This window comes from Podarcis tiliguerta (genome assembly GCF_965153285.1).
Source record: "Podarcis tiliguerta genome assembly, chromosome: 10".
Classification (NCBI taxonomy): domain Eukaryota; kingdom Metazoa; phylum Chordata; class Lepidosauria; order Squamata; family Lacertidae; genus Podarcis; species Podarcis tiliguerta.
In genome coordinates, this window is record NC_139543.1 from 29,067,616 (window position 1) to 29,094,408 (window position 26,793).

Sequence of the window (26,793 nt, forward strand, 5' to 3'; positions counted from 1 at the left end):
TAACCTTGGTGTTGTCAGCACTACGCTGTAACCAACTGAGCTATCCAGGTAGTTTATGAGAGCAATCCTGGCCCCTAGATCCCAGCTGGAGGGAATCCGCATGGGGTGGAACCTGTGAGTAGCTGGGTGCTTCTATTCTAGAGGCCACATTTATACCCATGGAAAGAAAGCTCCACAGGCACAGATTAATAATAATAATAATAATAATAATAATAATAATAATAATAATAAATTTATTCATACCCCGCCCTCCCCAGCTAAGACCGGGCTCAGGGCGGCTAACACCAGGTAAAAACAATTGATTAAAATACAACTTAAAAACAAGACATTAAAATGCAGCCTCATTTCAGTAGAAACTCAAATCAAAAACTATTTGGGGATGAAAACGTCAAATCTTCACCAAGGCCAACTATCCAGACTGGTCCTACATGGGCCAGAAAAAAGCCAGGGAAGTCCCCAAATAGGAGTTGCATCACAGAAGGAGAAAGGAAAAAGGAAAGAGGGTGAGGGGATCAAGTTGATTCCAAGCCAAAGGCCAGGCGGAACAACTCTGTCTTACAAGCTATCTACTGCTATTACCGTAGTTTATCCAAACCTCCTTTGTTCCCTGCAAAGCCCAACCTGAATCTACCATAATTTTTTAAAAACCCACTGTGAAAAATATATGCAAAACCTACCGTCTAAAATAGAAATGTGTGGCTGGTGTTAGCTGACAGGCTTAAGAAACCATCCACTACTTCACTCTCCCCCCAGTTTAAGAGTGCTGTGCCATAAAGCAATTCTATACATGTTTCCTCAGAAGTAAGCCCTTCTGAGTTGAGTGAGACTTAATCCTAGGTAAACGTGTGTGGGATTGCAGCCTAAAATACATAATTTTTCAATGAATACTGTGCAGGAGGATGTAATATCCTCCATTAGGGTATTACTGTCTCGCTGACAGCATTTCTTACTGTAAATGTAGACCATAAAGTGCTTTTCGTGATGAAGGTTTTTCTTAAATACAGGAAGGGTTAAAAATAAGCCCTACACTTTGTTATTAAGAGACGTATTTGTCATCTTCACAATAGGGAGGGAAGTTCATAGATTGAACCTACCAAAGTAGAATAATACTCTATTCTTCTTAAACTACTTGAAAGAGATTCCATTTGTAGAGAATTGAGAAATAACTGGTTGAAGCAAGAAACCTCCATGCTGTGCTATAAGCTTACTGGCTGGGGCAACCCAGTCAGATGGGTGAGGTGCAAATTATTATTATTATTATTATTATTATTATTATTATTACTACTACTACTACTACTACTAGGGATGCGGGTGGCATTGTGGGTTAAACCACAGAGCCTAGGACTTGCCGATCAGAAGGTTGGCAGTTTGAATCCCCGCGACGCGGTGAGCTCCCGTTGCTCGGTCCCTGCTCCTGCCAACCGAGCAGTTCGAAAGCATGTCAAAGTGCAAGTAGATAAATAGGTACCGCTCCGGCGGGAAGGTAAACGGCGTTTTCGTGCGCTGCTCTGGTTCGCCAGAAGCCGCTTAGTCATGCTGGCCACATGACCCGGAAGCTGTACGCCGGCTCCCTCGGCCAATAAAATGAGATGAGCGCCGCAACCCCAGAGTCGGCCACGACTGGAACTAATGGTCAGGGGTCCCTTTACCTTACTACTACTACTACTACAAGCTTCAGCTGCTCTTTCTTGTCCAGATCACAATATATTAAACCATTATGGGTTTTCTACAGTCTGTATATGTTGTCCTCAGGGCCAGACCAGACCAGATGGTAAATACACATTTTCTGATTTGATTATAAAATGTGTTGAGGGTGTGTGTGCCCATTTTTCACTAAATGGACCATGTGGTGGATGGGTGTGAAGTCTCTCTTAAATCAACATAATCCTGCTGCTTGAAGATGTACCCCCTCCCTCATTGCCGAGAGCCACATTGGGAGACAGTACTAGTCTGAAAAGAGGGATAAAAATATAATAAAATTATGTGGCGGAGTGAAATACCTGAGGCAAAGAGAATGAATTGCTCTAAAATGGGGATCTTCAGTTCTGTGCTCCATTGCAGCTACACAACATAGTGAAGTACAACACTCTTCTTTGTATTCCAAAGAAAGAAGAAGAAGAAACATATGTGCCCAGCCTCTCTGAATTGGGGCATTTTATTTTATTTCTGTGTTATAATTTGGAGATACGGTAGTTAGCTATTAATTGTGTTTATTGCAAAACTTGCAGCAAGGTCAGAGGAACCTCTGTTTGCCATATCACAAGCTTAGATGCCTTCCAGCATGTTGCCTTTTATATTACTCTGTTTTCTCTGCAAACTAAAGAAGTATTTTTAGATGATGGCATGTCCATCAGCCATACAACTATAGCCTAGTTTTTGAAGATATTTTTGGCTTTCCATTTTTATACAGAAGAGATGGCAGAGCAAGCACTGATTGGGCATTTCCAGTGGGCTTTCCAGCTGTCAGAAGATCAGCCTTTTTTAAAATCCACCCTGCTTCTCCCTTCAGCTACATGTAAATTACTCCATAGCTGAAAGTCAGACTTACATTGCATGCGCCATCTGTCTGTCCTCCACGTTTCTTGCCTTCCTGATTACGGTTTCCTAACAGCATTTGGAGTATGTAATCCAATGCAAAATAATATTTACATGTCAAGGGCTGCAGTACTATGCATTAAACATCAGGGCACTCGGTGGGATTTACTTCTGAGTAAGCATGCATAGGATTGTGGTATAAATCAGACAAAAAGTTACACTGCAGAATAGCTTTTAGTTCACACTTAATGCTGCTTATTTGCCTGTTAAGGCATCTAATAGTGATCCTTGGCATGGAAGATAAAACAGCTATATAATCACGTCACATTTAATTTAATTAGAATAAGCTCTCCTTTCAATTAAGATGTTTACCACAGTTGCACTATTAATTCTATGTCAGTGATAAACATTTCTCTCTCTCTCTCTTTTTTAAAGGATTAATTAGATTAAATCTGTCTCTACTCTCTGATTAGGATCAGGGGGAAGAGACGTTCACTCCATTTGCTGTCTTGCCAGGAATGATGTGAGGTGTACAGTGGCTATTGGGTCCAGTTAGCTGGAAACACTGGCCTTTGTTTTTCATCATGAATGCCAAGTAGGTATTTGTGAAAGCTTTTTAGGCCATCTAAAAGTCAATGAAACTTTTTTTTAAACTCAATTTCTCCATCAGCTTTTAGGTCATGTACAAGCTCAAGGAGATCTTAACTCAAAGGCAGTGTTACAGTACAGTGCATGTGATCTTTTGAATCTATGCTGTGGGTAGTGTCTGAGATTACTGGGCCCAGGAACTTGCTTTCATTGAAATACACCTGCAAAAAGAAAAGCAGAGAAGGAAAAAGGTAGATGATGCTCAGAGTTAAAACTGTCTTGTCAGCAGGGCACAGGATCAGTGGTGCATCTTTTGATATGCCAAGCTTAAAGATAGGTGCTGTTCAGAGTCGTATTCAGAGAACTTGTATCTGTATTGAAGATGCTGTAAAAAACACCCAAGAATAGCTTTTACTGTTTAGGTCATAGGCAAACTCAGCCCTCCAGATGTTTTGGGACTACAACTCCCATCATCCCTAGCTAACAGGACCAGTGGTCAGGGACGATGGGAATTGTAGTCTCAAAACATCTGGAGGGCCAAGTTTGCCCTATGCCTGGTTTAGGTCATAGTGGCCTAGAAATCCACTATGTGTAGTCTTTTTTCCACTGTCACGGACAAGAGAAAGGCTTCCAATATTAGGCGCCTGGATTCCCAGATTTCCCATTTTGCTGTACTAGTGCCTTTGAATTGAAGTGACTCTCCAGGTTTTTGATATATTCAGCAACAGCTAGTGAATTGGGGGGCACAATATGGTCTTAGCTGCTACCACTTGCTTTGCTCACTGAGGGTGACCAGGGTGTTGGAAGACACTGGGAGTGGGTCACTGTGCAGGTGGCATGGCTGCTGCCTGGTGCCCTCGTTCGAAAGAGGCAGGGAGCCAGAGCGTCAGAAAGGTACACATAAACATTACATTGCATCTCGGGCTTCCTCTCTTCTCACATGCAAGCTGGGGACAGCAATTTCATCAGACTACTTCCGTAGGAGAGATGGGAAGCAGGGCTCCCTCCATCTGATTTGCTGAAAGACCAGCTCCATCAGGCTCCACCCATCCCTGAAATGTGCCAGCTGGTCATTCTCGTATTATAATGACAGAAGATCTTAGACTTCAGTCTTAACCCCACTTACCTGCTGAATTTTAATAGGACTTACTTCTGAGTAGACATTATTAAGAAGCAATGCCATTCTACTTAATTTACCAAGTATCAGTTTTCACTCAAACTCCTCAGTGCATTAATAAACGAAGCCAGTTACTTTTTTTGACAGGAAATGTGTATTTTTTTATTACTAGATTTTTTTTTAAAGAAATACATTATTAAAACAGATTAATAAAATAGTGTAAACTCTGGGAAAATTAATTAGGAAGAATATAGTGGCCTTAATTTAATACAAGAAGATTGGTTTAATCTGCTTCAATGAAGTTTTAATACGAGTCATCTCTGTTAAATCCTTAAATGTATTCATTAGTGAAATTATCAATATAAGTAGGCATTCTATATCGGCAAGGTTTTTCTTTCTTTCTAAAAACACACTGAGTACCTCATAGAGTCTTGTCACATATTTGCCAAAGGAAAACAGTCATTTCCTTACATGCACACATCCTGCAGGGAGCTGTAGCCAACAGCCCTATGGACTATGGCACACCAATAAAATATAACACCAAATCCTACAATATCAGCACATATGTACGTCATCATAGTTCCTACAAGGAACTTAGTATTCGTCTACTAAGCACTTTTTTCTTGTGTTTGAACTATTTTGATCAGCAGACTTTTAGTGGCCTTGAACAAAAATGTCAGAGGGCTGGGTGTTCTCCACATATGCACAATGGAACCATTTAATAATTGGATACTGCCCACTTCTGTTTAAAAAAACCAGGACCAAGTTTAATGTAAAATCAATTGGCCTTCCTGTGGGAAGTACTAAATGGTATAGGTTCGGGTTTCAGGGGTACAGGTACAAAAACGCAAAGTTAGGGCAAAAAGTAATGAAAGCTAAAAAAAGGAGAGAATTACACTGAAAGTCAGGATAATGCAGAAGGCTTCTTTTGGCCCCCTCTTTGTATGCTTTGGCACTGGTTTCAAGCCAGGCTTCTCTGCAACCTTTCTAACCTTTGTACATGCTGCAAGTCTGCAAATAGAGAAACCCACACAATCAAAGATGTAATCATTAATTTGATTGCACATGCAAATGAGAATTGCTTGTTTCCAAAAGATTAAGTGGAGATAATGAGAGAAATTGTTTAATTCTTTATAAGGTGACATCTGGGTCTCCAATTAATAGCACAAAAAATGTAGTGTTTATAAGCTAGTCCCTCCATGTTGAATTGACTTGAAACTGCCTGTACGGATGGAAAAGCAGTTCTATGCAGTGTGGTGGAGGGGCACAGCAACAAGACTAGAGAGCGGAGAGTGTGAGAGGATTGTAAAGCAGCTAATTTCTAAGATCATGGAGAGCCAGGTTTAGGAACAATGTTGAAGAATGGTGTATTTTCAGGCAGCAGCAGAGTGTCCTAGGAGATTTAAATGCCCTTCCACTGATTCCAGGACACTCTCAGAACACTCTGCTGCTGACCTGAAAGTCAGCATTCTTCAGCGAAAGAACTTAAGCACTTTGTGCAACTTGCTAAACTAGAAGTCATCAGCAAGTTTGTTTAAATTTTCAGGCGTTTGCCTGAACACATAAATGCTTTGTGTGTGGACAGGGGCAGGATTGCACATGTAAGCCTCACCCCCAACATCCTTGTGAATGTCATGCTACGTAGCTCAGTGAAAATCTGCAGGGGACTTCCATTTGCCTTCACCTGAATGCAGGTAGACTCCCCTGTGTGCTCAGGGACCTGGCTTTATTTGTGTTTTCCAGCAGATGCAAATAGCAGCTGCCTGTAGGTCTTCCTGGAGCAACACAGAGACTATGGGGAGTATGCTGTGCACAGGGTTGTTGGGGGCAGTGCGTGCATATGTGCCCCTGCTGCCATCCACATGTCAAAAACCTCAAGTATGCAAGGCTGCACATGTTTATCATAAATAACATTACGTTCTTGAAAGCATTACATGTATTGCTTTAGGCCTTAATATGAAAATGGGACGCGGGTGGCACTGTGGTCTAAACCACTGAGCTTCTTGGGCTTCCCAATGAGAAGGTCGGCGGTTCAAATCCCCGCGACAGGGTGAGCTCCCATTGCTCTGTCCCAGCTTCTGCCAACCTAGCAGTTTGAAAGCACGCCAGTGCAAGTAGATCAACAGGTACCGCTGCGGCGGGAAGGTAAATGGCATTTCTGTGTGCTCTTGTTTCAGTCACGGTGTTCCGTTGCGCCAGAAGCGGTTTAGTCATGCTGGCCATATGACCTGGAAAGCTGTCTGTGGACAAATGCCAGTTCCCTCAGCCTGAAAGCGAGATGAGCGCTGCAACCCCATAGTCACCTTTGACTGGACTTAACCATCCAGGGGTCCTTTACCTTAATATGGAGATGGTTAGAAAGTAGACCATGGTCCACTAGTGGAGCACTGGCCAGTTTATAGTTGACTACACAACTCTGAGAGTCTTGTTAAAGATGCCAGGCTTGGTAGGCCTTGGTCTGGTCCAGGGGTCTGCAACCCGCGGCTCCGGAGCCGCATGTGGCTCTTTTACACCTTTGCCGCGGCTCCGGGGCGGATACTTGCGAGGGGAGGAGGCGCATTGTGCGCCCCGACACTCCCCACTGTGGCAGGCACTGTACTAGCTGTGATGTCGCATGGGGGTGGTGCGTGCGTTAGTCACGCACCGTCCCGATGTCACCTTCCCGCCCGCCCGCTACATTGTAAGGGGCATGTACGCTGGTCACTGCATTGAAAGGGGGCATGTACGCTGGTCACTGTTTTGAAGGGGAGTGAAGAACACACACACAAAAAAAGGTAACTTGTTAATTTAACGTTTCTATGAGGAGGAGTAATTCTGAGGGGTCAAACAAAGAAATAATAAAAAAGTGACACAAAAGTTATTTTTATAATGACGAGTTTTGCGGCTCCCATGTTTTTTTTTCCTTCGGAAATGGGTCCAAGTGGCTCTTTTTGTCTTAAAGGTTGCAGACCCCTGGTCTGGTCCATCAAGGTATCTCTGTGTTCTTAGGCAAGAGTGACTTCTCAGGATCACATAACACAGAATGGTTAATTCTGACTGATAAGAGATCCTGAGGCTGATGGAACACAAGCAGTCTAGGTTTTGCCCTTATTTTAAGTAGCTCACACAAAACTGCAGTGAGCCCACTACCGTCTTAGTAGATAGTGTGTGAGTTCCATTGGCTAACATTTAGTACTACTCATAGATAAAAGCAGGTTTGAATATAAAATGGCATCACCTGTGAATCTGTTAGATGCACAATCATTCTGTCTAATACAGCATATTTTTAATTTTCAAAAGGCTTATTACATCCTGAACTTTAGCCCTTCAGTTTGGCCCCTGTCTTCTAATTATGCTGTTCAGCTGTGTGAGAGCATTTTTTCTCCAGCTGTTGTCTGCCAATGCATCACTGAATCATTAATATTTGGAATACTGAAATGCTGTCAAGAGAAAATGCCAAGCTCTCCACTGCACAGCCCTTCAGATAATATGAGTGAATGGTATAAAAAGGCACAAGAGCAAATTTTGATTGGGTTTGAAGTATGGTGGCACCCAGTGCTTTTTTTTAATAGAAAGGTGTTGGTACTCACAACAAAGTCAGTGCCACACCTGGGAAAAAAGCACTGCCTGCACCACATTTTCATCCTGAAACATTTCCAAAAAAATTTTTTTGGGGGGGGCAGCATCTTCTCCCTTGCTACGACTGTTGACAGCTCTTCTCAGCTACTGATTCCTCTCTGGGTTGCTGCTTAGGTTTTTTTCTCTAGTGTTCCTGGCTCCCCTGAGCGATTGCAGCCTTTTTAGAGATTGCTTAGCGATGTAATGGTATCACAGTGGCACATAGGCAATCAGGTTTAGCCTACAGGGTGATGTCACCAGGGCCCAAACAAAACCTCAATGCCTTCACCCTGAATCAGCTTCAGCAAAAAGAAATGGCAGCCCATTGTTGAGCCAGTGCTGCCAACACTGGGCTGTTTTGCAGGGCTGTATGCAGTAGATTTATTTGCCACAGAGTAGCAAAATGAAGACTGTTGGCTCAGTTGTCTTTCTATGTATGTATGTATGTATGTATGTATGTATGTATTCTCTTCCCTTACACCTGCCTGAAGAACAACTTCGCTCCCATTCTCAAGGAGGCATAAAAAGCTTGTGTGTGTGTGTATACTCAAATTTTGTTGCCTGCAAAACTTCAGTAAAAAAAGTACCTCCCCAACCCTCTTGATTTGGTTCTAGTTTTAAGTGATTCTTCCTAATAATTTATTTTTAATTACAGAGCAAAGAGATTGCATTCCAGCTTCATGAGGATTTAATGAGGGTTCTTAATGAGCTTTATACGGTAAGCATATTGATTTGGCTTTGCTTGAAAGAATTGTTCATCGAAAATCCATTGTAACATGTTTGAATGTTTTTAATTGAGCTGACACGTCATAGAAGAATACGGTGTGTTTCATTTGGTGACATCTTGACAAATAAGGCTGTTGAGGTGGTCTCAAAAGAGACATTCTTATGGGAGTCTAATCATCTTCAAGACTCGCTGTTCCTTTGAAATCTGCCATATGCTTAACTGGACTTTGGATGGTGTCTTGAGTTCCCTAGGTATGCTTAGTACACTTAGGCGGTTCATTGTAATTTCACCTTTCCATCAATGTCATGAACCATGGTTTCTAAGTGTTCCTGGACTTAACCTCGCGTCTCCTCTCACCTGAAACATTGCTATGTCGGTCGGAGCTTTTCACTGACATGCATGGATTCATTATTATGGTTGCCTCTATCCTCCTTGCATGCGAGCAAATTCCTTTATTGCCCTCACCCCAGTTACTACTCTTGAGAGGGGACTTTTGATATGAAGAGCTAAGCTTAAGCCTCTGAGGTTGGTGTACTCATTCTCACTGACTTCTAATTGTTGTATGTCCTAATCTCATGGAAAAAACAGAGCATTTTACGGTAAACGTAGTACATGAATCTGTATGAAAATTCTGAGCAAAACCCATGTTCAACAAATGAAAAAAATAAAACGCATGCCATTGTTGGGGGTGCTGCTTCACTTGTGGTCTCATAGATGCTCGCTGTCCTAAGCCTTGCTCACTCCAGACTTAGGAAGCTGCCTTATACAGAGTCAGACCTTTTGGGGGCCAATCTAGCTCAGGATTGTCTACCCTGCCTGGCCATGGCTCTCCAGGTTCTCTGGAGATGCTGAGATTTGAACCTGAGGCCATCTGCATGCAAGGCAGGAGCTCTACCTCTGAGCTATGGGCCATCCCACGTCTCATAACAATCCCCCCTCCTTAAATAGTTGAAAAGAAAAGTTGTAAACAGTTTATAAATAAAATTGTGCTATTTCGACAGGAAAAGATAATTTAATGTTTTGTTCCATAAAGCATATTATATTAGCCCTTTAGTAGAGTTCAGAGAAATTAGATGCTGCAGCATCGTTCCTTTTGATAATTTAGTATTGACTCCCCTTTTTATTGTTTTTATAATTTAAATAAGGATGTTTGTAAACAGTGCAAAATCAAGGTTAGCTGTGTAATTTGGAGTGGCTTCTGTGGTTTGTGGGTTACAGGTGTAATGAAATACAAGTCGAAATAAAAGCCTGCCATTATTTGCAGCTGAGTAGTTCGAAAGCACATCAAAAGTGCAAGTAGGTAAATAGGTACCGCTTCGGCGGGAAGGTAAACGGCGTTTCCGTGCGCTGCTCTGGTTTGCCAGAAGTGGCCTAGTCATGCTAGCCACATGACCCGGAAGCTGTACGCCGGCTCCCTCAGCCAATAAAGCGAGATGAGCGCCACAACCCCAGAGTCGATCACGACTGGACCTAATGCTCAGGCGTCCCTTTACATTTACCTTTTAGAACAGAGAAAAGGATTAACTATTTGCATACTAAAATTCTATATTTGCCCTAACATAAACTTCTAAGTAGGTAGGTCTGATGTTCTTTCAAGTTTTGCCACCACCACCATTTGGGCAGGTGAAGGAGACTGCCCACCTGTCTACCAGGTAGGGCAGCAGAGTTTGCTATTCCATCAGTGGTCTGAAACAGCAAAGCAACAAGTGGGTGCTTCTAGAACACTCATGCCTAAAACACCACTCTTCCTTCGCCTAGAAATTTAAGTGTTGGAGCCCAGAGATGGGATCCTTTTGACAACACATTTTATTTTTAACTGGTTTTACTATACTTTAAATACATAAATTTGTTTTACCTTGTCTGAACATTTGGAGGCAAATTGATGTAAAGCTAAAATGAATAGTAAAATAAAACTCCAGCAGCTATTAATTTGTGTGTTTTGAGGCATTCAGTGTAGGCATATATCTACCAAGCAGTGTCTGTTGTTGATAAAGGGTTGTATCCAACTAAGTTCTACTTGGACTAGACACATTGAAGTGAATGAACCTAAGTCCATCCATTAATTCCAGTGGGTCTACTCTTGAGTATGCCTAGCATTGGCTACAGCCCATTAATATTGGTAACAAAAGCCAGAAAACACTCAGAGCTCTGTTGGCACCGTGCCTTTGTAAAAATAGAAATTTGTTTCAAGTAAATGAAAGGTGAATATCTGTTTCTGCAGTACGTGGCCCCAGTGGTTTGCCCAGTTTCTTGTACTTGTTTGATGAAATGAACAGTTCCCAAAAGGACCTATTTTAAAATTTAAATGACTGGTTCCTGATTAGCATTCAGGTGTGCCATAGAACTGTGGAGTCACTTGGTGGAAAAAAAGGATTAAAGTTTTAAATCTACTGCAACAGAGTGAGGAGGAGAGATTTTTAATCTCAGTGCTGCCACAGTATAGTGGATTATTTTGTTCAAAGGTATCTGTAAAAGTAAGCATTTCTATGACATTAAAAAGTTGCTCCACTTGAAAGTAGATAGAAGAATACACCAGTTGGAAATAGGAATATATTTATGGGAGGGCAAACTGGGGCAATTGCCCAGAATGGCAAATTTGAGGAGGGAACAAGCTGATTTGCCGTCACATAAATACCATATTTTCTCAAATGTAATGCGCACCATTTTTGGCCAAATTGCATTGCAAAAATTAGGGTGCACATTAGATTTGATGGCACATTAGATTTGCCTAAATATGGTACATCTGTGGCTGGGGGTTCCCTCTTCATATAACCAGGAGCACAGGATAAAGGCTTCCAAGCTTTAGCATCACTCAACCCAGAATTGCACCTCGGCCATTATTGTTCTCCAGGCTCAACCATGCCAAAGCATCAGAGCTGCATGGACTCTTCTGGAGCTTCAGAACAGGACAACGATGGGCGGCCATGCCATCACCTTGAGGTCTGTTTGTTACCTATGCAGTAGCCTTACCAAGAGAGAGAGGAGGGAGCCTGGGGAGCAGGTGGCAGAGCATCAAAAATCAGCACTGACTGACCTCTTGTGGCCACAAGCCTGCTGGCATGATTGGCATCCTGGGTGTGCTGTCACTTCCTCCACTTCCTGCTTGGTGGTTGCTTGGGCACAAGTCATGCCCACCCTCCTTTCTTTCCAGGCAGCCCTGTGGAGTCCACTGTGAACTAACAGTGTGTGTGGTTGGGGTTAAGTCAAGAGACCCTGCACATTTTGAAGAGCTGGGATCTGGAGGAAGGAGTGGACAAATGGAAGCAGCAAATTTCTTCTGCCCAGGGGCAGCAGACACCATTATGTACCACCATTTGGAAAGTAAATTACAAGGGGACTTAAAATCTGAAGAGAAGTCAGGCCAGCGTGCAGATAAAATAGCTTGTAAGAGTCTTGGTTGAATTATTTAATGGGGACCAAATTAGCAAAATGGATTCTCTCAGATAGATGCATATTGTGTGGATTTCAGTTTAAACACAACCAGTGTCCATATTTCAGTCTAATATTTACTAGTTTTGGTGAATTTCACTACTACCTATAGAGATCTACCTTTTAGTATTTAGTGCAGCTCATTCGAATCCTGTTAATTTGTGGCACAGTGTTATATTGCAAGTGGTACTAATTGCTTCTTGCTCCACTTGTTGTTGTTGCTATTTGGACTATTAACAACTCACTGCTTTAAAAAATGCACTATGTTCTTTAGACTGTGTGCATTTCCCTTTGTGCCAGGTTCTCCCCCCCCCCCCCCATTTTCAAAGACACAAGAGGCAGCTGGAAAACAAATCAAACTTTTGAGAATCAAGCCATAGTTTATTAGTTTGTCTGTGGGACAACAACTCATAGTAGCTTAATGAACAAACCATGGCTTAGTGACATGTGTGAACCAGTTCATTTGTCGATCTGTGGAATATGAGAACATTGCTAACAATATGACTTCAGAATTTATAAATCAAGCAAAAGCTTCTACCCACCCCACCAAAAAAAAGCCAATAGGCAATATTATTAAATTGGTAAGACTTTTACCATTTGGTAAATGGTGTTAAACCATGATTTTTAAAATGTGTATAAGGCTTTCTAAAAATTTCAAAACAAAAGCAAAAAGAAAAGCAGTCGTTAACAACAAAATAATAAAAAAGATTTTAAAAAATCAGGAGTAAATTAACTATAAAATTATGATATTATAAAAGGAGTATAAAATCACAGCTTACATTATACAATGAAGGAAATAGAGGGAAAGAAAACTGTCTTGCCTGTTTTCAGATACCGCCAAATTGTCGTATATTTAATAAGTAACTCCCAAACAGGAATGAAATTGGAAGGCTCAGCCTTACTCATTACCACACAAAGATTACGTGTCAATTTCTCTGCGAAAGCAATGAACATAACTTTCTTGAACCAGTTATCTAAGGCAGAGTTTCCCAACCGGGGGCCATGTGGCCCCTTAGGTGCTCCCAGTATATTCCAGGGAGGCCACGGGTGAAAATCACGTAAATGGGGAGCCACAGCACGAGGTGGGGGACCACAGAGGGAAGTGAGAAGTGAAGGGGGGGAAATATTTTTTAAAATAAATCCTGATTGGCTGGCTGCTGGCTTGACCAATCACAAGCGGATAAGGGGGCAGTCCACCAGGGCCTAACACTCCTTTTTGCCACGTGCGTTTTCTTGGAACAGTTTCTGATGGGAGAGGGCGATCGCTGAGGCTCACATTTTGACCAGTTGAGCCTGCGACCCCCCCAGGTCAGGAAAGTGCAGTGGTGGGATGGCAATGGGTAGGGCTGGACGAGCCGTAGCTGGCTGTTGCTGCCACCAGTGCTGGGCCCAGGGGCAGCCTGGGCCTGACTTTGCAAGGCTCAGGGTGCAATCCACCCCAGAGCCTAGTGGATCAGGGCCTTCGGATATTGCTGAGGGGCGCAGAGCCCATTGGCAGCGTTGGCCCAGCTCTGCAAGACATGGGGTGAAATCCACCCCAGGCCTACCCGAGTGGGGTCATCTGGTGCTGCTGACTTGCATCTAGCAAATAACTAAGTGTCTACTCAGAAGAAAGCCGCACTGAGTTCAGTGGGCCTTACTCCCAGGTAAGGATGTGTGGGGCTATAGTGTTTTATCTAGGCAGCCAGGAATCCTCTGGATGACAAGGTCTTTTTGCACCAGGTCAGTAAGGACCGCTTGCTTTTTAAAATTCTCATATATATATATATATATATATATATATATATATATATATATATATATATACCGAACTCCCTGTGCACCTTTTGGACTGTTTCTGTAGCTTTCCCCCTCTGCATCAGATAACTGGGGTCAAATAAGTGTTGTTTACTTTTTATAACACATGGAAGATGGATCTCCCTTGGGAGGTTCTGGACTCTCCTTCCTTGGAGGTTTTTAAGCAGAGGCTGAATGACCATCTGTCATCTATGCTTTAGCTGAGTTTCCTACATTGCAGGGGGTTGCACTAGAAAGATGACCCTCTGGGTCCATTATAGCTCTGTGATTCTGTGTTCTTCTGATTCAACAATATTTCATTATGCTCCTATTATTTTATGTATTTATATATTGTATAAATTGTATAAGTTATAGATAAAACATGTTCCATTTAAAAACAAAACATTTAAATAGCTACCATTCTACTGGTAGGAAGGGGTGTATGGACATAGCCAGGATTTTTGTTAGGGCAGCAGGCTTTTGTTGGGGGGGGGGTTCAGAACCTCATATTTGTATTGATTTTTACTTACTGGGGGGCAGTTGCCCCCCTTGACTACACCCATGGGGGGGGGGGCACAGGAAGGAAACAAGGTCGGAAGGGAATCACAGTCAGAAAAAGATTGGGAAACTCTGATGTAAGGTATAGTATGAAGATTCTTTTCAGCCCTGAGTGATTGCTAATCAAGTACCGTATTTTTCGCCCTATAGGACGCACTTTTCCCCCATGAAGGGGAAATGTGTGTGCGTCCTATGGGGCAAATGCAGGCTTCAGGAAGCTGTCCGCAAGCCGTGGGAGAGCTGTGCAACTTCATGCAGCTCTCCCATGGCTAGCGGAGAGCTTGCCTGCACCCAGAAGCTTGGGACGCGCTGAGCTCAGCACACCCCAGGCTTCGGGCTTCGCGCAGCTCTCCGCGGATAGCAGCCTGTTCTGGGGGCTGGGGTCGGGGGAAGCTCGGGCTTCCCCTGCCCCAGCCCCGCACCTGGGGGGGAAATAATTTTTTTTTCTTTATTCCCCCCCCCAAAAAAAAACTAGGTGCGTCCTATGGGCCGGTGTGTCCTATGGGGCAAAAAATACGGTAACTTCCAGAATATATATGATTAACTGCAGTGCCTTTATCAGTAATAGACAAAATAGTGTAGTGTCCAGGATCACATTTTTACCTGTAAGTATACTGATTTCTGTAATTACTTGTTTCCAAGACATTGGCACAACTGCACATGTGACAGTGAGATCCATGCTCTCTCACAGTGGTGATCCTGATAGTTGCCTAATAGTTCTCCTTGCATCAGTACAGACTGAAAGTTGAAGAAAAGCCATTTTAATGGGTCATGCGTTGACTACTTCCCCATGCCAGCAGCTCATTTTTAGCCACCTCATTATTACCATATTTTTCGCTCTATAGGACGCACTTTTCCCCCTTCAAAAATGAAGGGGAAATGTGTGTGCGTCCTATGGAGCGAAGACGGCATAGCCCCACGACCCTCTCCCGGCTGGAGAGGTGACGCGCCGCTATGGCAGGAGCCTCTATAGCCGCACATCACCTCTCCAGCCGGGAGAGCGCGCGCGGGGCTAAAGCAGCTGGAGAAGTGACGTGCGACTATGGCAGGAGTCTCTCCGCTGCGCCTTTCCGTTGCTCCCTGACCTGGTCTTTGGGGCTGGTGGTGGGCTTCCCCCCGCCAGCCCCAAAGAGCAGGTCGAAAGGAACCTGAAGCCTGGAGAGCAAGAGGGGTCGGTGTGCCTGAATGCACCTTAAACGGCACCTTGTTTTAGAGCGGGAAAACAAGAGGGGGAAACAAGAGGGGGGAAATTCTCTCTCTCTCTGCGCAGCGCCTCCTGCCGCTTTGCTGAAGGGGCGCTGGGCAGAGAGGGGGAGATTTTTTTTTTCTTGTTCTCCCCCCTCTAAAACAAGGTGCGTCCTATTGTCCGGTGCGTCCTATGGTGCGAAAAATACGGTAGATAATGAATTGCCATATCACTGACATGAGAATTTAGTCACACACTTGCAATCAGTAAATAATGGATGTCATATGTTTAAGAAAAAAAGAACAGGTTAAAGGAGAAGAGGTCGCTGGAGTCTGGTGTGCTTCCCACCTCCTGCCAACATGGTCTTGGAGCATGAAAAGCCTTTTTGATTTTGAAAAATATCTCCTTTTGCTGAAGGGTTCTTTACGCAGTTGAAAGTCTTGCATCTCTGAAGCTCAAAAATCCCATCCTTTGAGATGGACTACAAAGTGATCTTGCAGCATGTTCAGTACAAAAGTAAAAAGCTAAATAGCATGTGAAGCATGCAAATGGAATGAAAAGTATCTCCAAAATCCACCTCTTCCTAAGAATATTTTAAAAAACTGCAAAAGGCCCACAGGCCTTTTGCAGTATTTTAGTATTCTAAAAAGTGAACTGTGTCCCTTGACACAATTGATTTGAAAGGCTACTCTGTTTATATCTGTGTTCAAGCATCCACTCTGATATGCATGTTCTTCAAGTCCATCCTCTCACTGTCGTCTTGCTTATTCATTCAATAGGAAAACACTTCCGTTTGGGGGCTTTATTTGAACTTGTGAAAGCAGAGCTACAACATAGTACACAGTGCATAGTAACTAGGCAAGATGTATTTCAGTGGATTTTATTTTCATTTAAATGCATTTAGTTTCACTGCTTAGACCTGTGATCAGGCTTGAGACAGTGAACAAACAGTAGCGAATAAGCCTGGCCTGTAGCAGTTACACAAAAGGCCGTGTGGTTTTTGGGGATGGGGAAAACAATCCAGAAAGCAGCCATGGCTTCCTCTAGGAGGAAACTCATGTGTTGGGAGCAGACAGAAAATGGAGCCAGGATGGGACCACTGCAAAAATAATAGGGATATATCGACATACTTAGGAGACTTCCAAGATATGCAGAACTACTACTACTATTAATGTGGCAGAACATGCACAAAAAAAACCCTGACCAATGTGGATTGAACATGCTGAGTAGCTACAGAATGGTTGACCGTTAGTTGGAAAAGAAAAACAGATAACTGGAGGACAATGGAAAGAGATGTTGGAATTTTGTAGTTGAGCTCCTTTTGCTTACAATACTTGCAGGTGGGCATGTGTGGTTGCAGAAACCCTGAACAAGAACACTCCTGCTAGGAGGTATGGAGCCCCTGCAGGATTTTCTTGGAAGTCTCATTTGTTGAAATAGTATTTATCACCCAAGGTCTGGAAACGATGGGACTGTTTTTCCTGAATAAATCATGCCCATAAATGTACTGGAGTGTATTTTATGGACTTTCTTTTTATCTTTTAAAGTGAGGCCTTGCATTTCCACGCGTTTGATGTAGCCGTTCCTACTTTTAAGATTTCAAAACATTTTCTGAAAAGGATAAAATATTGAGTTTTATTGTATAATTAACAAATTAAATATAGCAGGTACTTTCATTTCCTTTCACTATGCTCCTTATCTGTCAGGTGTTTTTTTTTTTAAATGATGTCTCTACCAGCTGCCTTATTTTACTTATTTACACAGTTTTATCTCTCTCTTCAGCCAAAAAGCTCCCAGAGGCAATTTTCATAAGTGTAATTTTGTAAGGGTTATTATACTTGCTTGGGCATTTTGAATTAAGGGGCAAAGTGTCCTTCTTATTTAAGCAGTCTGGGGTAATGATTCTCTACTAGAAGGGAACAACATAATGTTCAGGAGGGGAGGGAAAACTACTCACCTCTGTAAACTTAGAAAAATACTAGCTTCAGAGTAACAGGCGTGAATGGCATGTAACTCATCTCTGTTAATCTGGTCATAGCTATGCAGTTCTTGTGACCAACCATGTGTGCTTTGCTGATCAAGGTAGATAGTGAAGATACCTAGGGAATTATTCTCTGAGCCCCACCATTATTAGATTATTTCCTCATAAGCTGATCAGGTGTTTGAGCTGGTGTACATTTAGAGGTTTTATTTATCACTTGGATTCTATAGCCTGCCCAGAGTCCAAAGACTAAAACAGGTAATAATTCATTGTCTCTAAGCTCACCTTTAACTTCTTCTGTCATAGGTCATGAAAACTTACCATATGTATCATACAGAAAGCATCAGTGCAGAAAGCAAACTAAAGGAAGCTGAAAAACAGGAAGAGAAGCAAATTGGGAGGTCGGGAGATCCTGTTTTTCACATTCGGATGGAGGACAGACACCAGAGACGCAGCTCTGTGAAGAAAATTGAAAAGATGAAGGAAAAAGTATATTTATCCATTAATACCACTTAATCATTTGAAGTTAATGAATTGTAGTTCCAATATTCTTCTGAGATGGGGGCATAGATCTGTTGTAAGGATGGCCAGTCAACAGGAGGTGGACTTGAAAGGGGATTGGAACTCCCATTAGTGCTTTTGTTGTTTTATATTATGATTAAATCTTAAATCTAAGGCAGAATGAAGCTAAGCGTACACAGTGGAGACTTGAAAATAGCAACATACAGGCATATTTTGGAAAGCAGCAGCAATTTAATACATACTGACCATGTGGTCAATTTGCTGTTACTTTTTGAACAACACTCATTCATTTAGAATTTGCTAAGTGAGAGAACTGGTGCATTTTTACCATATTTTAATGCTATTCTTTCCCCCTCAGCGTCAAGCAAAATATTCTGAAAACAAGCTGAAATCCATTAAAGCCAGAAATGAGTATCTGCTAACCCTTGAAGCAACAAACGGCACTGTGTTCAAGTATTACATTCATGACCTTTCAGATCTGATTGATGTAAGTAGCTGGTATTCATGCAATTCTTACATGAAGGGGTCACAAGGCCTCTGAGCCCCCTACTCACTGCCCCCTTGGCCTTGACATGGTTAGGGTGGGTCACATTAGGGTAAAGCTCACATTAATTCTGCTGGATCTAACTTGAACACAGATCCCTTGAAAACAGTTGTGTATGTTTGTGTGCATGTACTTTCTCTTTTTCTGTCCCTCTGGGGCAAGGCTAATCTAGGAGAGAGTGAAGTGACCAGTGGAGGCACCTACTGTTCAAAAATCCAGAGGTGCCCATGGGCCTAAAAAAATGTTTGACGCTAAAGTATCCTGCTCTGGTTAGAGCCAGGGGTTTGGAAGGACATAAGACAGTGGCCGGATTCACACATCACTTTAAAGCAGAGTTACACTAAATTACAGTTTAAATGTGAACATACAGCATGCGGGTGCACACTGCTGAAATTGCAGGTGCTTCTTCATGCTGTGTTGGGAAGCAAGCCAATTTTTTTTTTGAGAAGCAGTTGTTTGTTGCTGAAGGGCATCCCTTAACATCTGTACAAACTAACTAAAGTTCCATTAGATTATTATCGAGACCTACATTGGCTCCCAGTACATTTCCGAGCACAAGTCAGAGTGTTTGTGCCAGCCTTTAAAGCCCTAAACGGCCTCGGTCCAATATACCTGAAGGAGTGTCTCCACCCCCATCGTTCAGCGCCGAGGGCCTTTTGGCAGTTCCCTCACTACGAGAAGCCAAGTTACAGGGAACCAGGCAGAGGGCCTTCTCGGTAGTGGCACCCGCCCTGTAGAACACCCTCCCACCAGATGTCAAAGATATAAACAACTATCTGACTTTTAGAAGACATCTGAAGGCAACCCCGTTTAGGGAAGTTTTTAATATTTGATCTTTTATCGTGTTTTTAATATTCTATTGGGAACCACCCAAAATGGCTGGGGGGACCCAGCCAGATGGGTGGGGTATAAATAATAAATTCTTGTTATTATTATATTCAATGAATATTACCATTTGTGTGGGAAACACACAGTGTTTTGTAAACATTTCCGTTATGCACAGGCACTGCAGGTCTATATGCTAACTCACAGTTATGAATAGGTTGACCATATCTCCTAAAGTTTTTCTTGTGATAATAGGCATGCAATATATGATGGGTAGCCCATTTTCATTAAATATTATCATTCCTTATACAAGAATTATGTTTTTTTTTTAAATAAAAAAGATAAAGTTGGAATAATGTAATGTTCAAATAAACAAACAATTGTAGTGCACAGTTCCATGTGATCCAATTTTTCTGTCTTCAAAATGGTAGAATAAATTGTACTGTGATAAAGATTAAAAAACATTTGTCATGCCCATTGAAAGATACAATTTTTTACTATGGATGGTTTCTCTTATTAAGTGCTTGTCTGTTCATTAGATAGTACTGCTGAAATTTGCTTCCTGCTTTTTTAAAAAACACAACTTCTTCTCCTTCATATTCTGTTAGTGTTGCGATCTTGGATATCATGCAAGCCTGAACAGAGCCTTAAGAACATATCTCTCTGCAGAGTATAACCTTGAAACCTCTCGACACGAGGGCCTGGACATCATTGAAAATGCTGTTGACAATTTGGAACCACGAAGTGACAAGCAGAGATTCATGGAAATGTATCCGACAGCCTTTTGCCCTCCAATGAGATTTGAGTTCCAGCCCCATATGGGTGATGAGGTCAGTAGCTGTTGACTTTTCATAGACAGAAAAGGATAAAAATCCAAACAAAATTTTTGTTTGTGCTTGGATGAGCACTTCCCTCTGTTGTGAACTTTGATTTCCTTTTTGTTCATGTCTAGCTTTTATCCACTCAAACAAAGGGTCTAGCTAGGGTAAAACGAGAGCCAACATTATTCATACAGACGCAAGAAGATCAGCAAACAAACTACACCAAGAGAATGTTTTGTGTAGAACTTAATTTGCCAGCTGCTCTAAACAAATCCCATGCCAAATGAACCCTTCATTACTGCGCATTGAAATCTGCCACAACATGGGTAAACTCTCTGCAGCTTGGCCAAGTAGCTTTCGGCATACAAACAGAGCAAGAGGAAAGTTGTTTTTATAGCATTCTTATGCTGCTCATGTTTCTCCAGAGCGTCCCTGAGCATCTTCAAAAGTATGGTGAGACACTGGCTATTAACATATAACTTTTCAGAAACTTGGAGACGGTATTAGAACCATCTTCCTACAGTACACATGTTCATTTTTTGTTTCTTCCCATGGCCTTTAGTCAGACTCTATACCTGCAAATTTCCATGCCACGTCAAGCGATGCTGGGAAAAAGATGAAACCAATATCCAGAGCTTTATCCCGATTTCTGTTATAGATGTGTGAATATGTGGCTCTGTTGGGTGTTGCCTATGTGTCCATGGTGATTATTTCTGTAAACTCCCCATCTGTGCCTCAAATACAAATGCCTAAAATAGTTCCATTTTACACATCCATATGATTGCCGTCATTCCCGCTATTTTTCTTATATGGATTTCTCATAAACATATGTACAAACTAACACATAAGCACACAGTAACAACCATACATCCCAGCGGGAGCCACTCTGCTGAGAGTCTGAGGGCATACTTTGCTGCCTCCATTGCATCCTCATTATGACATCTGCAGAGCTTTTCCAGGTTGTACGGGGCCTTTTACATGCTGGCCCAAAGGAGGTGGTAGAACCAACGGTAGCTCGCTGTGACTTGTTTGCAAAGCATTTTGAGGATAAAATTGCTTGCATCCACCAAACCTTGACTTGACTCTGCTGTAATAGCAGATGAATCTTATGGGGTGTCCAGAGCACAGTCTGGTCCTGTTGTGTTGGATGAGTTTCAGTTGGTAAGGCTCAAGGATGTGGACAAGGTGCTCGAATCCGTCAGGGCGACTGCTTGTGCTCTAGATCCTTGCCACTCTTAGCTGATAAAAACTAGCATGGAGGGAACAGCTGGCTGGGCCTGGGAGATGATCAATGCCTCTTTACAAGAGGGGGTGGTTCCTGTCTGCTTGAAGGAGGCAGTGGTAAAACCACTCCTTAAGAAACCTTCCCTGGATTTGGAAAACCTAACTACTTACTAATCAGTTGCCAATCTCCCTTTCCTGAGCAAGGTTCTGGAGGTCACAGACCAGATCCAGATACTTTTGGAAGAATCTGATTTTCTAGATCCATTTCAGTTGGGGTTTAGGCCCAGTTTTGGCACAGAAACTGCTTTGGTCGCCCTGTATGATGACCTCTGTCGAGAGACAAGGGAAACATGTCCCTGTTAATTCTTCGCAACCTCTCAGCGAATTTTGATACCATCAATGATGGTATCCTTCTGGAGCGACTGTCTGAACTAGCAGTGGGTGGCACCGCTTTGCAGTGGTTCCATTCCTACTTGGATGGTTGTTCCCAGAGGGTGTTGCTTGGGGAATACTTTTCAGCCCCATGGAACCTTCAATGTAGGGTTCCGCAGGGCTCAGTCCTATACCCTATGTTGTTTAACATCTACATGAAATCGCTGGGTGGGGTTATCTGGAGGTTTGGAGCACATTGTCTACAGTATGCTGATGACACATAGCTCTATTTCACCTTGACATCAGCAGGTGAGACAGTGGAAGTGCTGGACCAGTGTCTTGCCTCAGTAATGGACTGAATGAGAGCCAACAAACTGAAACTCAATCCAGATAAGGCTGAGGCACTGTTAGTGGATGGTTCCCTAGACTGGATGGGTGGGAGATCGCCTGCTCTGAAGGAGCAGGTTCATAACTTGGGGGTACTCCTGGATCCTTTGCTGTCGCTCAAGGCTCTGATGGCCTCAGTGGCCCAGAGTTCCTTCCATCAGCTTTGGCTGGTGGCCTAGCTACACCCCTATCTGGACATGGATAGCCTGACTACTGTTTTCTATGCTCTGGTAACCTCAAGGTTAGATTACTGCAATGTGTTATATGTAGGGCTGCCTCTGGAGATGGTTCAGAAACTTCAGCTAGTGAAGAATTCAGGGGCCAGGTTGCTCACCGGAGCAAGATGGTTTGAGCATATTACACCTATCCTGGTCCGACAACACTGGCTAACAATTCATGTCAGGGCCCAATTCAAAGTGCTGGTTTTGACCCTATTAAGCCTTAAGCGGCTCAGGACTGCAATACCTCAAGGACTGCCTCTTTCCATATGAACCTACTCAGACTCTGAGATCATCTTCTGAGGCCCTTATTCATGTGCCTCCTCCTCAAGAGATCCAGAGGCAATCAAGGAACAGGGCTTCTCTGTAATGGCTCCCCGTCTATAGAATGTTCTCCCAAGGGAAGTTCACCTGGCGCCTTCATTATACACCTTTAGATGCCAGGCAAATTGTTCCTTTTTAACCAGGTGTTTGGTGATTTGATTGACGTGAAACCCCCCTGCCCCGCCCCCAAATTTTTACCTAATCTCTTTGTTTGATATTTCATATTCAGGTTTCTCAGGTCAGTGTCCAGCAGCCAGTCCAAGGGGAACTCATGCTTAGGTATCAGCAGCTTCAGTCACGACTGGCCACATTGAAAATTGAAAATGAGGAGGTAAGATGGACTGCAGTTCGTCAGGCGTAGCATTGGCACTCCACGTAGTGTCTGACAAATATCAGGGCCTACTAACAATGACTCCAAGATTTTTGAAAATATTATATTTGGCACCGAAAATGAGAGGCAGACCGTTGTTCCATATAGCTCAGTACTCCCTGCTCTGACTGGCAGTGGCTCTCCAGGGTTTCAGGCAAGGGACCTTCCCAGCCTTACCTGGAGCTGCCAGGATCGAACCTGAGATCTTCCGCGTGCTAAGTAGATGTTTGTCCATTGAGCCACAGTGATTCCCGGGGGGAAACAAAACAAAACAGCGGCATGGAAGGTTGAAGCGACCTTAGTGTTGTGCTCAAAACATGCTTTGTTGAGGGGCCAGATGCCATTGGAGGAAAGAAGATGCAGGCTGGCAGGTCCGCTTCACCACAGGGGGAATAAAGTAACACTCACTTAGGCAAGGGTACTGCCCAGGCTGACATGACCTTTTTCTTTCAAGGAAACAGCCCTGAAAGGGGATGCGATGGATCAGGTGGCTCTGAATCAGCTTTTGTTTCAGCAGATTGCTGCTTGCCCTGCCACCCAGAACACTCAGAGGGAGGCTGCTGTAGCCCTGAGGGAGGCCAGATTGCCTGGCAGGCCCAGTTGGGCCCTTCAGAGACATCTGGCCCTGCACTTCCCTTTCAGGGCCAGTTTTTTAAAAAGGGGGGGTGGACCAGCGCTGTTCCCCCTTTTCATAGGACCCAGAGCGAAAAGGAGAAGTGCTTGGCAGCTCCGTAGTAGGCCTCTCCTTCTGCTTCTTCCTTCAGCAGCCTTCCCAGAAAGCTCACAAGGGGCAGACCACCAGGGAGACACATGGAGGAGGTGCTGCCCGGGTGGTTTGGGCAGTCTCAAAGGGGAAATTGCCCAGGCCCACTGAGCACAGGCATATATGGGCTGTCAGGAACTAGTTTGTTTAGTTTTTGCACTTATCTCATAAAATGCAAGGGGGGAAAGCCTCACGAAAAAAATCCCAACACAATAACATTATCAATAAAAATAGTTGAAAGCAGCTGTTCAAAACACTCAATAAAAATAATTAAAATCGACGATAAGCTAAAAAGGAGAATAAAACACATGTCGGCAATCTAAATTCAGGCTTGCCTGAACAGTGAAGTGAAGGGGGCTGCCTGGTGTCAATAGGCATTCCATGTTTTGGCACTGCCATAGTAAAATATGAATTTCTTACTAATGCAAACCAGTATTATGTAGCACCTGTAACAAGTACACTCAGCAGCTCCCTTTTTCCTACTGATGGTGGAACATACTTGGTCTGTTTTTCTGCTTGATATTATGAATTGCACCTTTTTAACTCCAGGTTAAGAAGACGACTGAAGCTACTTTACAGACAATACAAGATATGGTCACCATTGAGGACTATGACGTTTCTGAATGTTTCCAACACAGTCGTTCAACAGAGTCTGTGAAGTCAACAGTTTCTGAGACCTACTTGAGCAAGCCTAGCATTGCGAAGAGAAGAGCAAACCAGCAGGAGACGGAACAGTTCTATTTCATGGTGTGTTGCCTGCTTTCCGTGTGATACGCTCTCCCCACCCCCACCCCCAACCTTCTTGAAATGTAGATAGCACTTCTTCAGATGCGAAATGCATTGATCTGTGTCTTTGCAGAAATTCAGAGAGTATCTGGAGGGAAGTAATCTCATCACAAAGCTCCAAGCAAAGCATGATTTACTGCAGCGAACACTTGGAGAAGGTAAATGAATCGGAATAAACCTCAGAATAAATCTGCTAAAATATTTACAATGCGTATATTTAAACCCATGGTTCAGATGTAGCCAGAAGCCATGATTTTAAGCTATGTGAATGATCATGAGGCTCACGTACTCCCTGCCCCTCTTCCTCTTTAGCAAATATGGGAAAGAGATTGAATGCACCCGCTTCCTTTTTTTAAACTAACGACAGGTCCCCATGATATCTAAACTCAGGAAACTATGACTTGTTTAAACTATGGTTAGTATAAACAAGCCAGAATCAAACGATGGTTTCAGAACCTGGCTTGTCCTAAAGCCATAGTAGATTAATCACAGAATCTATACTTCTGTTAGGAAATATTCTGGTTCCTTTTCCAGTAAACAAAAGCAAAGCAAAATATAAAACCCCAGACAGAGACCTGAAAGCCAGTTTATTTTATGTACTGGATTGTCTCAATTTGGCTTGTATTTTTGGTGGGTTGGGGGGGTACATGGCATTGTTTAAAAAAACAAAAAACCGAAACAAAAAAATCCAGGCAGGGTGCATAGAACAGAAAATGGAGAAATCTTTCTTTGGCAGAATTAGACAGCCCACTGTGCAAGGTCATATGTGACCTATTTTGTGTGCGAAACATTCTAAATTATAACTCCTAAGAGTCTGGGTATCTCTGTCTCTTAATAGCATTACCTTGCATCTTCTGCTGCCGAATTTATTAACTACTTCCCTGTAGGCTGAAATAGTGCCTCATTATGAACAGAATGCATTATAAACTTTCTATGCACCAGCATGGTATTATCAGTTTGTTCATTATATTATTGAGGAAATGTGCCTTGCATTTTAAAATGTGCTCCTTGTAGAGTAATTCTTGTAACAGTGGGATTTCCTGTATTATCATGAATCACAGAAAATCTCTCTTTCATACTTTTCAGTGGGATTAATAATCAGGCTGTTGCAGGCTTGCAAAAACAAGTTTATAAATACCTGCTACCCACAGAATGTAATACGTGCCTGCCTATATTTTCTGCCCTCTGCATAGTCATATCCTCTGGCTTTCTCCGTAGCAGAGCTCAGGATCAGGCTGTAAGAATTACAAATATATATTAGCAGCTTTTAAGGCCAACCCCTTTGCTTGGTTCTGTGCTTTATTTTCCTCTCCCGCCAACCTTGCAGATAATACCGCGCTTATGAGAAAGTGGTGACATTTCCCTTTATGTGAAATCATAAATGTTATGAAACAGGCTGGATAGTTGTTTCTGAGCCCAATTAGCAACTTTGCACACTAATGGAAGCCTTTATTTCAAAAGTGGGTCGAGCGGAGTTTTAGTGCAACTAGAACCATCCCATCCCTCAAAAGCGCAGATAGATTTCTGTTTTCAAATCACCGTTTCATAACACATGTGCTGAACTTTTTCTGGCAGAAACTGCAGCAAATGCAAGAGTGAAAATTGATACTTTAAATGTTCTGCCACCCACGTGCCTTGATTGTGCTTGTTGAGAATAATATAGAACTAGCATCTGTTTGGTAAAGGAGAACGCATTGAACTACAGATCTGTTTTATGCATGTGTGATTGAACTTCCTGTCCTAGGGTGCAAGCCAACATTTTTTTCTGCTGTGCATCCTCCATTTGTTTCATGAGTGGTAGTGCTGCGGAACTGCTGTGCTGCGGCCCCTGAAATGCATGAAGGAGCATAGTAGCCGTGTTGGGCAGATGTGCACCAGGTGTTTATATTACATAATATGCAGTTAAGCATTCTTATGCAGCACACATTTAAATATTTACTCTCATAACTACATCTACATCTAAGGACGATGCATTTTTAAACTCTACGGCCTTTGGCAATATGCCTTCCAGCCTTGCCAGCCCTTTCTCTTTATGTAAACTTTGACTAGCTCATTAAAATATGCAAGCCTTCAAGATTGCTTGAAGCAAGCAAGCAAACATACTCTTTACTCCCATAAGACAGAAGCTTTAGTATAGCAGCTT

At 42.8% G+C, this 26,793-nt stretch overlaps 1 protein-coding gene and 1 long non-coding RNA gene across 8 annotated transcripts in view; one reads left to right on the forward strand and one right to left on the reverse strand.

Annotated features, from left to right (window-relative positions):
* SRGAP1 (SLIT-ROBO Rho GTPase activating protein 1) overlaps positions 1-26,793 on the forward strand; it is a 111,947-nt gene that overhangs the window by 61,727 nt on the left and 23,427 nt on the right. For 3 of the 4 annotated variants that reach the window (XM_083399490.1, XM_083399489.1, XM_083399491.1), the window contains 7 exons: positions 8,493-8,555; positions 17,801-17,983; positions 18,375-18,503; positions 19,994-20,215; positions 22,961-23,062; positions 24,414-24,611; positions 24,724-24,808. In XM_083399490.1, the coding sequence (XP_083255616.1) occupies positions 8,493-8,555; positions 17,801-17,983; positions 18,375-18,503; positions 19,994-20,215; positions 22,961-23,062; positions 24,414-24,611; positions 24,724-24,808 (982 nt within the window). Of the gene's footprint in view, positions 1-8,492; positions 8,556-13,202; positions 13,302-17,800; positions 17,984-18,374; positions 18,504-19,993; positions 20,216-22,960; positions 23,063-24,413; positions 24,612-24,723; positions 24,809-26,793 lie in introns of those variants that run through there. The other variant, XM_083399492.1, reaches the window with a different exon arrangement.
* Positions 15,747-26,793, reverse strand: part of LOC310658303 — a 41,922-nt gene continuing 30,875 nt past the window's right edge. For 2 of the 4 annotated variants that reach the window (XR_014502205.1, XR_014502206.1), the window contains exons 2-4: positions 25,820-25,885; positions 17,816-17,951; positions 15,747-16,612 (exon numbers count right to left, since the gene is read on the reverse strand). This is a non-coding gene — a long non-coding RNA (uncharacterized lncRNA). Of the gene's footprint in view, positions 16,613-17,815; positions 17,952-22,929; positions 23,048-23,278; positions 23,723-25,819; positions 25,886-26,793 lie in introns of those variants that run through there. The other 2 variants (XR_014502207.1, XR_014502208.1) reach the window with 2 other exon arrangements.